We start from the raw sequence: 13,827 nt of genomic DNA, 5'->3' as shown, positions 1-13,827 counted from the left end.
GAACACGCAGAACACAAAGAGCGTTGGATGAAGTGGATATTAATCTATATCTATACAATCAAAACTGCAAATGTGTCATATTGTTTGCCAGCAATGATAAATGCCCGCCATATGCGCGCACCCGCGCGACCTGTTCGTCAGACACAGCAACATGCGCGTTACCTGTCAGACACAGAGACGTGGGCTTGCAGAAATATACATTTGAAGAACAGAAGGAAGAAAACTTGTTGATGGGTGTGTGGTTCACTGTTTACTGTTTGTTTACAAGTAAGAGCGTTTCACAACACACACGTGACACAACACGAGAAAACACGAGCTTTGTTCAAAAATGTGTATTTCATTTAAGAGAGCACTGCAGATGTTCTAGATCATCTCAGGAAATGCTCTGAGTTTAGTTCATGCTTTAGTTTGACATGGTCTATTATTCTAAATAAGTTGTGTAAACTACATTGACATCAGTACTAGATGAAATTTACAGAAATGCTTGTCTCTTCTGTGTTTGTCTATTCTTTAGTCTCTCTAGTATATTGCAAAGATATCTGCTTATGATAATTAAAAATATTGATTAAAATGTAATATTAAAATATTGGCGTTAATACTAATTTATGTAGTAGGCATATATAATCAGATAAAAAGTAACTACGTAACTAGCTACTTGAGTAGTTTTTTCATTGCATACTTTTTTACTTTTACTCAAGTAATTTTGAAAATAGTGACTTTTACTTTTACTTGAGTAACAATTTCTCTAGTTACTTGTACTTTTACTTGAGTAAAGATTTTGGCTACTCTACCCACCTCTGGCAATAAAGCATACATTGACTATTTTGTAGCCATTCTACTTTTGAGATTAAAGTGAAAGTTCACCTAAAAATGAAAATTCTGTCATTATTTACTCACCGTCTTGTCACTTCAAACCTGTTTGACTTTCTTTCTTCCACAGAACACAAAAGAAGATATTTTGAAGAATGTTGGTATACGGCACCCATTCACTTGCATTGGTTTCGTGTCCATACAATAGAAGTGAATTGGTGCCGCCAACTTTCTTCAAAATATCTTCTTCTGTGTTTTGCAGAAGAAAGAAAGTCATACGGATTTGAAATGACAAGATTCAATTCGTGTTTACTGACGACTAAGCCAAATCTGAATCGAATGTATTTGGATAATGAAAATATCGGCGCAGGGTTAATACTTTGAGGTCTCCCAACCAATCACAATGTTTAGCAGCAAAAGAGTTTTGAAAGTAATCCAAAATGATCAAGCTGCTTAGAGCTATTCATATGGATATTTATGGGTAGTCTTCAGTTTAGACAGTTTAGACAATTCGTCTAAAAGCTAAGCTTCAGATTTTACTCCAAGCACAACAACGCAACATTCATACAATTTTTTAATACAATTTTAATTATGTATTTTAATAAAGAGCATAAATGGACATTTTCCACAGTTGGACATCACTTTCGGCCACTACTGTACTTCAGTTTAATGAAATGCCTCACAACATCACAACAAAATTGTTTCTCTTCTCTCTTTCTACACTTTCCACCGGTCAGCTGTTTTTCCGCTTGAGTGCCACCATTCTGAAATTGTTGGAGGATGAGAAAGAAGACAGTGGTGAACAGTCCGAGCTGCAGGTTCTGGATTATGAGCTGTTCTTCAACTTGCTCGCAGAAGCAGCCGTCGGACCATTTGCGCGCGGGGAGGAGAAGAACACCCCAAAAACCAGCAGCGACAAGTATGATCGCAGAAGACATACAGCTAGTTTCACAGTTAAAAAGCTAACATGAGCCGATTAAATGTTTTCAAAAATATCCACTTCCTGTTTCTGGTTTACTCAGAATATCAACTGGGCACTACTCATAGTGTGCATATTTTTTTACTCATAATTCGGTTCAAGTCATTCGTTTGAAATACATTTTTGATACATTAAATATAATTTTTTATTTTGGTTTCATAATAAAAGTAATTAATATCTTGGCACAAATACAAGTATTTTAAAAATTCAGAACAGTAAACAAAAGAAACATTTCACTTAAAGGGGTCATATGGCGTGAATACATGTTTTTCTGTGTCTTTGGTGTGTTATAAGTTGTCCATGCATGTATTAGACACATAAAATTGCAAAAATTAAAGTGTGGGAACAAAAGATGCATTCTATCTACATTCCAAAAAAGATTCCAAAAAAGTTGGGACACTGTACAAATTGTGAATAAAAACAGAATGCAATGATGTGGAAGTTTCAAATTTCAATATTTTATTCAGAATACAACATAGATGACATATCAAATGTTTAAACTGAGAGAATGTATCATTTTAAGGGTAAAATAAGTTGTTTTTAAATTTCATGGCATCAACACATCTCAAAAAAGTTGGGACAAGGCCATGTTTACCACTGTGTGGCATCCCCTCTTCTTTTTATAACAGTCTGCAAACGTCTGGGGACTGAGGAGACAAGTTGCTCAAGTTTAGGAATAGGAATGTTGTCCATTCTTGTCTAATACAGGCTTCTAGTTGCTCGACTGTCTTAGGTCTTCTTTGTCTCATCTTCCTTTTTATGATGCGCCAAATGTTTTCTATGGGTGAAAGATCTGGACTGCAGGCTGGCCATTTCAGTACCCGGATCCTTCTTCTACGCAGCCATGATGTTGTAATTGATGCAGTATGTGGTTTGGCATTGTCATGTTGGAAAATGCAAGGTCTTCCCTGAAAGAGACGACGTCTGGATGGGAGCATATGTTGTTCTAGAACTTGGATATACCTTTCAGCATTGATGGTGCCTTTCCAGATGTGTAAGCTGCCCATGCCACATGCACTCATGCAACCCCATACCATCAGAGATGCAGGCTTCTGAACTGAGCGCTGATAACAACTTGGGTTGTCCTTGTCCTCTTTAGTCCGGATGACATGGCGTCCCAGTTTTCCAAAAAGAACTTCAAATTTTGATTCGTCTGACCACAGAACAGTTTTCCACTTTGCCACAGTCCATTTTAAATGAGCCTTGGCCCAGAGAAAACGCCTGCGCTTCTGGATCATGTTTAGATATGGCTTCTTTTTTGACCTATAGAGTTTTAGCCGGCAACGGCGAATGGCACGGTGGATTGTGTTCACCGACAATGTTTTCTGGAAGTATTCCTGAGCCCATGTTGTGATTTCAATTACAGTAGCATTCCTGTATGTGATGCAGTGCCGTCTAAGGGCCCGAAGATCACGGGCATCCAGTATGGTTTTCCGGCCTTGACCCTTACGCACAGAGATTGTTCCAGATTCTCTGAATCTTTGGATGATATTATGCACTGTAGATGATGATAACTTCCAACTCTTTGCAATTTTTCTCTGAGAAACTCCTTTCTGATATTGCTCCACTATTTTTCGCCGCAGCATTGGGGGAATTGGTGATCCTCTGCCCATCTTGACTTCTGAGAGACACTGCCACTCTGAGAGGCTCTTTTTATACCCAATCATGTTGCCAATTGACCTAATAAGTTGCAAATTGGTCCTCCAGCTGTTCCTTATATGTACATTTAACTTTTCCGGCCTCTTATTGCTACCTGTCCCAACTTTTTTGGAATGTTTAGCTCTCATGAAATCCAAAATGAGCCAATATTTGGCATGACATTTCAAAATGTCTCACTTTCAACATTTGATATGTTATCTATATTCTATTGTGAATTAAATATAAGTTTATGAGATTCGTAAATTATTGCATTCCTTTTTTATTCACAATTTGTACAGTGTCCCAACTTTTTTGGAATCGGGTTTGTAAAAGCGAATGCTCACCCAGACCTGAATGAAACGCCTCGTGTAACCACACCCCCACAAATCCACGTCAGCTCGTGGTATGATTTGACAAAGATGACCAAATGTATACGCAAGTAAGGTGGGCGTACCTGTCAGTATAATTGCTTTGGAACCTGGTGTTCCAAATATGGTAAGAGGCGTTACATTTCCATCACGCGCTTGCAGTATTCGACCAATCACTACGCACTGGTTTAACTGGCCAATCATAGCACACCTCGCTTTTCAGAGCGATGAGTTTTGTAAAAAATCTGCGCGTTTCAGAGAGGCGGGGCAAAGAGGAGATACAAACATGCACGGTATGTGGAAAATACAACGTTTTTGAACCTTAAATCGTGTATACACATTGCATTACATCTAAAACAAACGATTATATTCGTTTTTTTGCCGTGTCATATGACCCCTTTAAGCAAACCTAAACATTTGAACAGAAATTGAAGAATAGTGCTTGAATATGCTAATTGTGACGCGTCTCAACTTTTCTCCCACTAGGGAAAAGCATCCCTCTGTCAACGACGAAGACTCCTGTCCGGCTGCGCTGGTCACCTCATCTGCGATGCCCGTGCCGGCTGCAGCGACTTCAGGCGATGGTGCGGCAGGTGCGAGTTCTCCCCCATATGCGGTCACTCCGGTCGACCACGATTACGTCAAACGTAAAAGGCAGCAGCAGAGGCACAGGCAGGGGCAGGAGCTCCAGCAGCAGGACGGTACAGTACCAGGCCCAGAGTAAAACTCACTTACTCACTCACTTTCTCACTCACTCACTCACAGGGGAATCAAGGTGATGAGGGTTATTCACCACTGGGAAATTAAATTATGGGATCTGGTGTACAATAACATCTCCTCCCACCCCTCCTCTTACCATCTGCACCAGGCCATAGAGGATCATGGGTAAATGGGCAACATATGGGCTGTCTTTCTTTATCCGCTTTGTTTCCGTCCTGCTTTGTCATCATTGAAATTAAGTAATACCGAGATAATGTGGTTGTAATTGTCTCTGTATTGCTTTGCTTCAACTTCTAAAATAGTAAGTTGATACTTATTTTGTTAAAGAGGTCAGCTTGGTGCCTGCTGATATAAAATGTTATTTCAACTCGCTAAGTTTTTGCTAATCGTCATAGGGATGGGCACGAGTACTCGGACGCTACATCGACAATCGATGATGAAAACGATGATCGTTTGGGTCTATAAATACATTTTTTAAATAAAATTATTTTCTTTCTTTCTGATTGGTTATGCTGGCATTTCGGGTAGTACCCAGAGATTTGATTGGTTGCGTTGCGAGATTTAGTGGTCCAGAGTCAAGTCTGGATCACAGAAGGGCATATTGAAAGCGCACAGTGATGCCTGGTTTCACTTTGATAAACATGACGAAAATACAGTCAAGTGAAAAATGCGCAGTGCCAAGCTGCATACAAAACATACAAATCTACTACAAGTTTAATTCGTTCCGATAGCATTCCTCTGCTCCGCGAGCACCACGTGAACATGCGCTCAAGTTCATAAGAATGGATTAAAAATGCTCGCCTTGATCCGCAGCAGTATATTTGGACACAAAATGTCAGGTGAGATCACTACTATCAGAAAGTGAAAGTCAGACGAGCATAAGAGACTTTAAAGGGTAAGTTCATCCCAAAATCTAATTTGTGTTACTTTTTACTCACCCACATGACGTTCAACATGTTTTGAGACCTCCCGGCATCTTCGGAGAACAAATAAAGATATTGTAGGGACATCCGAGAGATTTCAAGGCCTCCTCATACACTGCGTTCCAAATTATTATGCAAATGATATCTTTCTCTGGTTTTCCTAATTTGTCGATGCAAATGACAGTCAGTATAATTTTCAAGTAATCAACAGTTAGGGTACATTTGGAATTTTATTGAACAAACCTCCCACTGACAACAGTATTTATTTAAAAAATGAAAAACTCAAAATGCACTGTTCCAAATTATTATGCACAACAGAGTTTGAAAACATTTCATAGGTTGTAAAAAACTGAAAATGGTCATTTGTTGAATTTGCAGCATTAGGAGGTCATATTTACTGAAATCAAAAGCTATTTCAATCAAAAACATCCTAACAGGGCAAGTTACATGTTAACATAGGACCCCTTCTTTGATATCACCTTCACAATTCTTGCATCCATTGAACTTGTGAGTTTTTGGATAGTTTCTGATTGAATTTCTTTGCAGGATGTCAGAATAGCCTCCCAGAGCTGCTGTTTTGATGCTAACTGCCTCCCACCATCATAGATCTTTCGCTTGAGGATGCTCCAAAGGTTCTCAATAGGGTTGAGGTCAGGGGAGGATGGTGGCCACACCATGAGTTTCTCTCCTTTTATGCCCATAGCAGCCAATGACACAGAGGTATTCTTTGCAGCATGAGATGGTGCATTGTCATGCATGAAGATGATTTTGCTACGGAAGGCATGGTTCTTCTTTTTGTACCATGGAAGAAAGTGCTCAGTCAGAAACTCTACATACCTTGCAGAGTTCATTTTCACACCTTCAGGGACCCTAAAGGGGCCCACCAGCTGTCTCCCCATGATTCCAGCCCAAAACATGACTCCGCCACCTCCTTGCTGACGTCGCAGCCTTGTTGGGACATGGTGGCCATCCACCAACCATCCACTACTCCATCCATCTGGACCATCCAGGGTTGCACGGCACTCATCAGTAAACAAGACTGTTTGAAAATTAGTCTTCATGTATGTGTGGGCCCACTGCAACCGTTTCTGCTTGTGAGCATTGGTTAGGGGTGGCCGAATAGTAGGTTTATGCACAACTGCAAGCATCTGGAGGATCCTACACCTTGAGGTTTTCGGGACTCCCGAGGCACCAGCAGCTTCAAATACCTGTTTGCTGCTTTGCAATGGCATTTTTGCAGATGCTCTCTTAATCCGATGAATTTGTCTGGAAGAAACCTTCCTCATTCTGCCTTTATCTGCACGAACCCTCTGTGCTCTGAATCAGCCACAAATCTCTTCACAGTACGATGATCTCGCTTAAGTTTTCGTGAAATATCTAATGTTTTCATACCTTGTCCAAGACATTGCACTATTTGACGCTTTTCGGCAGCAGACAGATCCTTTTTCTTTCCCATATTGCTTGAAACCTGTGGCCTGCTTAATAATGTGGAACGTCCTTCTTAAGTAGTTTTCCTTTAATTGGGCTCACCTGGCAAACTACTTATCACAGGTGTCTGAGATTGATTTCAGTGATCCAAAGAGCACTGAGACACAATACCATCCATAAGTTTAATTGAACAATATAAAATTAAATGTTTACGACACTTAAATCCAATTTGCATAATAATTTGGAACGCAGTGTAGACATCATGGGTATAGTTGTTGTCAAGGTCCAGAACAGTATAAAGACATCAGTAAATTGGTCCAACCGCTCATAGTGGCTCAATTGAATTTTTTTGAAGTGACGAGTATACTTTATCTGCGAAAAACAAACCCAAATATTGAATTTAATCGATATATTCTCCTATGTCATGTCAGTCTATGGTGCGCGTTCACGAGAGCACTTCGACGCACGCGCATTCGGTGGCCACGCCGGCGTTCTGACTGACAACCCGGAAGCGCAACTCTGTGTTTACAAGCAGATACGCGCTTTATATACACTGATCTTCGCAAAATGTCTGATGATTTTGATATTGAGGAAGACTTGCACTTTTTTGCCCAACCACACTAACTGAAGGAGCATGCGTCAAAAGTGCTCTTGTGAACATGCACCATAGACTGACATGACAGAGGAGAATATATTAGGGTTGTCACGGTACCATAAACATGTCTTACGATACTATACCAGCTGAAGTATCTCGATACCAAGTAGTATCACGATGCTGTGCCATATAATTCAAATCTATACCAAAAACACAGATTTAGATTAAACATTTTGTATTTACTATAGTAAACTGTTTTATACTTTGCACTAGAATATGTTGTTGTATTAACTGTAGTAATTGGATAAATTGTAGCAAATACATTTACATTTAGTCATTTGTAAATACTGTAAATTGTAGTATACTTAAATATTTACTATGATAAGACTCAAAAACACTAGTATCTATGACTTTTAGTAGTTTACTGTAGTAAATACTAAAGTACACTAGATCATTTTTCACGTAGGAACTAATTCAAATGTTGGACAAAGTTAATTGATACAGCAGTCTTTATAAAGGGAAATATTAGGATTACTTTAAATGCAGAACTAAAACGGCCAGTAGGTGGCGTCAATTTTCCACTGAGTTAGTGAATCATTTAACAAACTTGTTCAAATCGCCAATTTGAATCATTAACTCGTCCCAGACATTCAAAACACACATTCATTTAGGAGATAAACACCGCAAAAGGCAGATGTAAGTGTTCAAATAAATATTGATGCGCATATGCAACATTAAGTACGGTACTACGATACTACCGTTTCAAAAATAGAGAGGCACCGGTACACCGTGCAACCCTAGAATATATCGATTAAAGTTGTTATTTTGGTTTGTTTTTCGCACATAAAGTATTCTTGTCACTTCAAAAAATTCAATTGAGCCACTATGAGCGGATGGACCAATTTAACGATGTCTTTAGTACTTTTCTTGACCTTGACAACAACTATAACCTATAGGCCTTGAAATCTCTCAGATGTCACCTAAAATATCTTTATTTGTGCTCCGAAGATGCCGAGAGGTCTTGTTTAACGTCATTTAACGTTGTTTAACATGTTTAACGTCATGCGGGTGAGTAAAAAAATCACACAAATTTGATTTTGGGATGAACTTACCCTTTAATGTCAGACACTGACAGACAAAAATGTGCCAGGGCAAAGATGACGCTTCACCTCACGCTGATATTTCTTTTAAATGTTAATTGTATTTTCAAAAACATTGATAGTGAATTTTTATGTTGATTTAATTATTTATTCAATCTTGTCATAGTTTTATCAACATAAATTTTCTTATCATTGTTTCGAATCAAGAGGGACACGCCTCGCCACCAGTTAATCAAGTCCTCGTTTTTCAAACCTGTCCAGTACTCGAAATGAAATATGATCAAAAATGTCCATCCCTAAATCGTCAAATAACCACAAATCAAATGATGTGTGATGTGTTTATTTGTGATCATGCGTAATGCCTGTAATATCAAGCACACTTGGATTGTGATACATTAAGATTGTGTGTATGATTTTGTAGTTTGAAGAACTGAGTTGGATGGCACTACACTCAATTAAATATGTGGCCTGTTTTGGTGAAATGGAGTCAGTATTTTGGAAACTGTGTCAGATGGTTTGACCTAGTTTCTGAAGTCAATCTCAGCTTGGTGTGCTGCTCATTTTCTTTGGATTTTAGATTTACACAGTCAGTCTCGGTTGTATTAAGGTGGATTGTCAGTGGCTAAACTTTAAAGGAACAGTTCACCCAAAAATGAAAATCCTCAGGTTGTTCCAAACCTGAATAAATGTATTTGTTCTGCTTAACACGAAGGAAGATATTTGGAAGAATGTCAGTTACCAGTCAAATCTCATCCCCTATTTACTGCCTAGTAGGGTAAATAGATACGATGGGAGTAGGCTTGTTGCGATAGTTGGTGTCACCGGTGATACACGGTGTCCACCCTCCAACCGATTACATCACTTGTCCACCCCGGCACTGACCCCCACCGTCAACGCGCGTGTTGCTTGTGTAACCAAGACAAGAGCCGAAGAAGAAGCAGCTCGTTTGAGAAGCATTAGCAGCGGCAAGTAAACAGTCACTTTTGTTGCAGATTTGAGATGTTTAATACAGAAGCACAAATAATTTACTTGGATAATTCATTCAGAAATGCGTTTGAGTAAACACAACTCTATTGCAGAGTTTTTTGACCTGAGGGAGGGGTTCAAACAAACCAATCACAGCGCTTGCGGTCCGCGTAGGGTTTGTGTTGAGTTGACGCGTTGTTACATTTTTGGAGAGGTGCGCGTCAGGCTACGGCGTAGGGTACGGTGGCTAAAGAATGAGCTTTATTACATGCACACGCAGATCACTGCACCCCTGCACGGGCACTTGCGGGTAGGGTTGGGAATCGTTTCAATTTTATCGATTCCAATTCTGATTCTGCTTATCGATTTCGATTCTTATCGATTCCACAGTTGAAGTAAAACATTTAGATATCAACCTGTATGGTCATTTAGCCTGCTTATTGACTTGTTCGCAAAATATATATATATATTTATGAGCACCATTTTGTGTATATTTAAACATAGAAACACACCTTTTCTGATTTATTACAATTTGTATTATCATGGTTGAACTACATCATGGTTAAACTGCAGTTACTATAATGCAGCTATGGTTAATTTGTGATTCCTGTGCTTTAATACAAATTCTATAGCTAAACTATGCTTACTATAGTAAAAAATATCGATAATTTTCATAAGGGCTTTTATTGAGATATCAGCAGATCATGCAACGCATGTACTTTTCTGAAAATAGGCACACAGGAATTGATAAGAGGAATTCAAATTTTAATCTCAAGTATCCGATTCCTATTCCTTTCGATTCCGATCCGATTCCTAGCCTTTCGATTCCGAGTCCAAATTGGAATTGATTTTCGATTCCCAACCCTACTTGCGGGTGAGAGAGAAAGCGCCGGACTGGAGCGGATCACAAAACTACAGACTGAAAGAAGGTCAAACGAATGATTGATTTGTTAATTTGTTATGGGTGAATTAATTCACATGTTGTTTTCATCATAATGCCCAACTTGCAGAGCGCCGAGTTAGCCACGCCTACTTATTTACATTCTGTGGAATACACGGAATAGAAAAATCTCTTACGTTTGACATTTTATTCCGCGGTAACGGCATATTCCGCCCAGCCCTATTTCGGAATTCGAAAAAGTAAAAAAAACGAAACAAATTTTGGTTAATAGCGTAAGAGATTGTGTACAATACTAGCCCAAAAAGCATGGCCGAATGCACACGTTCAAAAACACAACATCTCTTTTCATCTGATGCTGGTCTCATCTCTGTCTTGCTGATATCTTTCCAACGTCTGGCTGCAGTTTAGAAGTGTGGTTTATAAGGTGAATGTTGTGACATGTTGCCCATATTTCCCAGTGTTTCTCATGGCCTGCTTTAGTGTCCCTGTCTCCCCACTGCCTCCCGCCTGCTCCCTCTCTGCCTGCCTCTGACCTGCTTCACACCTGCTGCTTCTTAATGGATGCATGAAGGGTCAGCACCCTGATTCAACAGCGACTTCCCACAATGCACTCTGCACTGCTCTGTGTGTGCACACTCACATCCGACCAAAGTGTCTGCCGTGGCTCACGTGTGTGAGGGAGGCTGTAAATGTTGCTCTAAGTGTTGGGGTGTGGTTCATAAGTTCAGATCTGCTTTTTCTGTAAATATGTTTGTGGGTGCATCAAAGCTGGCCTGATAATTCAAGAAATGACCGATTCTCTTTCTCTTTTATCATTTACCAAAAAATACAAATTTTGTCATCGTTTATTCACCCTTTCTGCTTTAGAAACCAAAAGAAGATATTTTGAGAAATCTCTCTGTGGTTTTGTGTCCATACAACGGAAGTCAATGGGGGTCAATGTTGTTTGGTTACCAACATCCTTCAGAATAGCTTCTTTAGTGTTTTCATACAGGTTTGGAAAGACATGAGGGTGAGCAAATGATAAAATAATGGTCATTTTTGGGTGAACTATCCCTTTAATGCTAATAATCTCTAAATAAAGCTGGGCGATATAGAAGAAACAAGATTTTTATAGTTATTTATAAAATATAGTCATACCTTCTATTTATGTATTTTCTCAGCAATGTACTTAAAATGAAGTTTTTATTTATGATGAACAATCGTTAATTTTGGTATAAAATCTGTATAAATGGTCATTTTAACCAAGTCACTGTAGCCAAGTAGATTCAAAATGTTCAGGTAACACTTTATAATAAATTATAGTAAGTCAAGAAATAAATATTAAAGGTACAGTTCACCCCCCAAAAAAACATTTACTCACCCCCAGGTTGATTCATACCTGTATAAATTTGGATTTATTTTCAGTTCTGGGACATTATCCACTACCATAGTAGAAAATAAATATTGTATTTTTTTGTTCTGTTGAACACAAAATGAGATATTTTGAAGAATTTACAAAAACAAACAGTTCTGGGGCACCTTTGACTACCATTTAAATTTTCCTACTATGGTACTCAGTGATGTCCCAGAAGTGAAAATAGCTAACATTCTTCCAAATATCTGTCTCTGTGTCATTCAGAACAAAGTCATTTATACAGGTATAGAATTACACGAAGGTGAGTAAATGATGACACAATTTTCATTTTCGGGTGAACTATCCATTTAAGCAAAAACCGGCATGGAATCAATTTTAATAAATTGTGATAAACACCTGTATTTACCCACATATTTTTACTCAAACATTTAAAGTCATCACATGTCATACAGGGAAATGTGTGCATATTTTGCTACTAAGATTTAGATTAGAGACTATGTTTGTAATAGCACTGTATTTCTCACAAGCCTGACAGCAGAATTGACTAAAATTTCTCAAAAACAAAATCATAAAGCATATATATCATAAACAAAGTTTTACATATTGCCCAACCTTAACTTTACAAACCTGTAAAATTTCTCCGCACAGCATAACATAATAACAGAAGACTGTATTCACTACTGTGCTACCTGAAGTATGAAACTGTAAGACTTGCAGGTTTTGAAACATGTTCTAAACTGAATTTCCTCTACAGCTTACTTCTCACATGACCATGACTACTGCGTGTGTCTCTCTGCTTTGCGGCCAGGATCTGTGTATGGTACAAATCCTCATCCTCGCACAACCACCTCTACAAAACTGTTGGCTCACCTGTTATTCCTCAAAAGTAGGGTTTCAGTGCTCCAAGCAGTCTGTGTTTATTAAACATCCGGCACTCCTCAGTATATAGAGCTCAACAGTAATGACACACTGTTTCAATGCACTGAGTTCTGGAAGTGTTAAAGTCCCAGTGAAATTAAAAATGACAATTCTTATTTTTTCATGAAATATTGCAGCGTTTATAGTTAATAGCTGATCAATGTGGGTTCTTTTCTTTTTAAAATTCATGTACCCTCATAATCTTCAGTTAAAATCTGAAAATGCACTTCCGCCCTGAAATGATTATCCATCTGAAATGACGTAAACTTGACGGCTTGGCCGGAGCATCAGTTAACTCCTCCACTTCAACTGTCAGTCTGCTGCCAGTTTTCATTTCAAAATGCAACAGCTGTTTTTACACATCCAATCAATTAGCAGGGAAAAAAGCAAGCCACGCCCACTCATTTTCTTCTTTGAAATTTCTTTTCACTCGGAAATGTGTCGGAATACGGAAGTAAAGACGATCGCAACTTCCGGTTCACGGGGACTTTAAGGCCTGTTCACATGACTATAGAGTGCTGCGGAGATGACGTGTTTTTGTATGTGAAACCCAGAAGCGAGTTAACATTTGAGCATATCCGGTACCATCGCCTCAAAGTCAGTGGGTTTGTAAATGTGATTTTTGTTAAAGGGATAGTTCACCCAAAAATGAAAATTATGTCATTTACTCACCCATAGGTTGTTCCAAACCTGTATAAATTTAATTGTTCTGTTGAACACAAAATTAGATATTTTGAAGAATTTAGGAAAGCAAACAGTTCCAGGGCAACTTTGACTGCCATTTTAATTTTTCCTACTGTGGTAGTCAATGATGTCCCAGAAATGTCAGTTGCTAACATTTTTCCAAATATCTTTCTTTGTGTTCAACAGAACAAAGAAATTTATACAGGTTTGGAACAACCTGAGGGTGAGTAAATCTTTACAGAATTTTCATTTTTGGGTGAACTATCCCTTTAACTTCCAACTTCCCAAATACGTCATCCCTGCGGCACTCTATAAAGATAATAAATATATATATTCTAATATTAAAAGAATATTGGAGTCCACAATTATAACGATTAAGAGAACGATGTTGTTGTAGTGACTTTTTCCCAAATTATGAACAATATTACATTGAGCCAGTC

At 38.6% G+C, this 13,827-nt stretch overlaps 1 protein-coding gene across 5 annotated transcripts in view; it reads left to right on the top strand.

The window, feature by feature from the left end:
- The window catches only part of cabin1 (calcineurin binding protein 1), a 95,474-nt gene that overhangs the window by 27,789 nt on the left and 53,858 nt on the right, over positions 1-13,827 (top strand). For 2 of the 5 annotated variants that reach the window (XM_057355793.1, XM_057355791.1), the window contains exons 26-28: positions 1,548-1,729; positions 4,282-4,496; positions 12,540-12,605. In XM_057355793.1, the coding sequence (XP_057211776.1) occupies positions 1,548-1,729; positions 4,282-4,496; positions 12,540-12,605 (463 nt within the window). The remainder of the gene's footprint in view (positions 1-1,547; positions 1,730-4,281; positions 4,497-12,539; positions 12,606-13,827) is intronic. The other 3 variants (XM_057355796.1, XM_057355795.1, XM_057355794.1) reach the window with 3 other exon arrangements.

This window comes from Triplophysa rosa, linkage group LG17 (genome assembly GCF_024868665.1).
Source record: "Triplophysa rosa linkage group LG17, Trosa_1v2, whole genome shotgun sequence".
NCBI classification, from domain to species: Eukaryota; Metazoa; Chordata; class Actinopteri; order Cypriniformes; family Nemacheilidae; genus Triplophysa; species Triplophysa rosa.
Note: the sequence above shows the minus strand (reverse complement) of the source record. Positions and strands in the feature narration are given on the sequence as shown.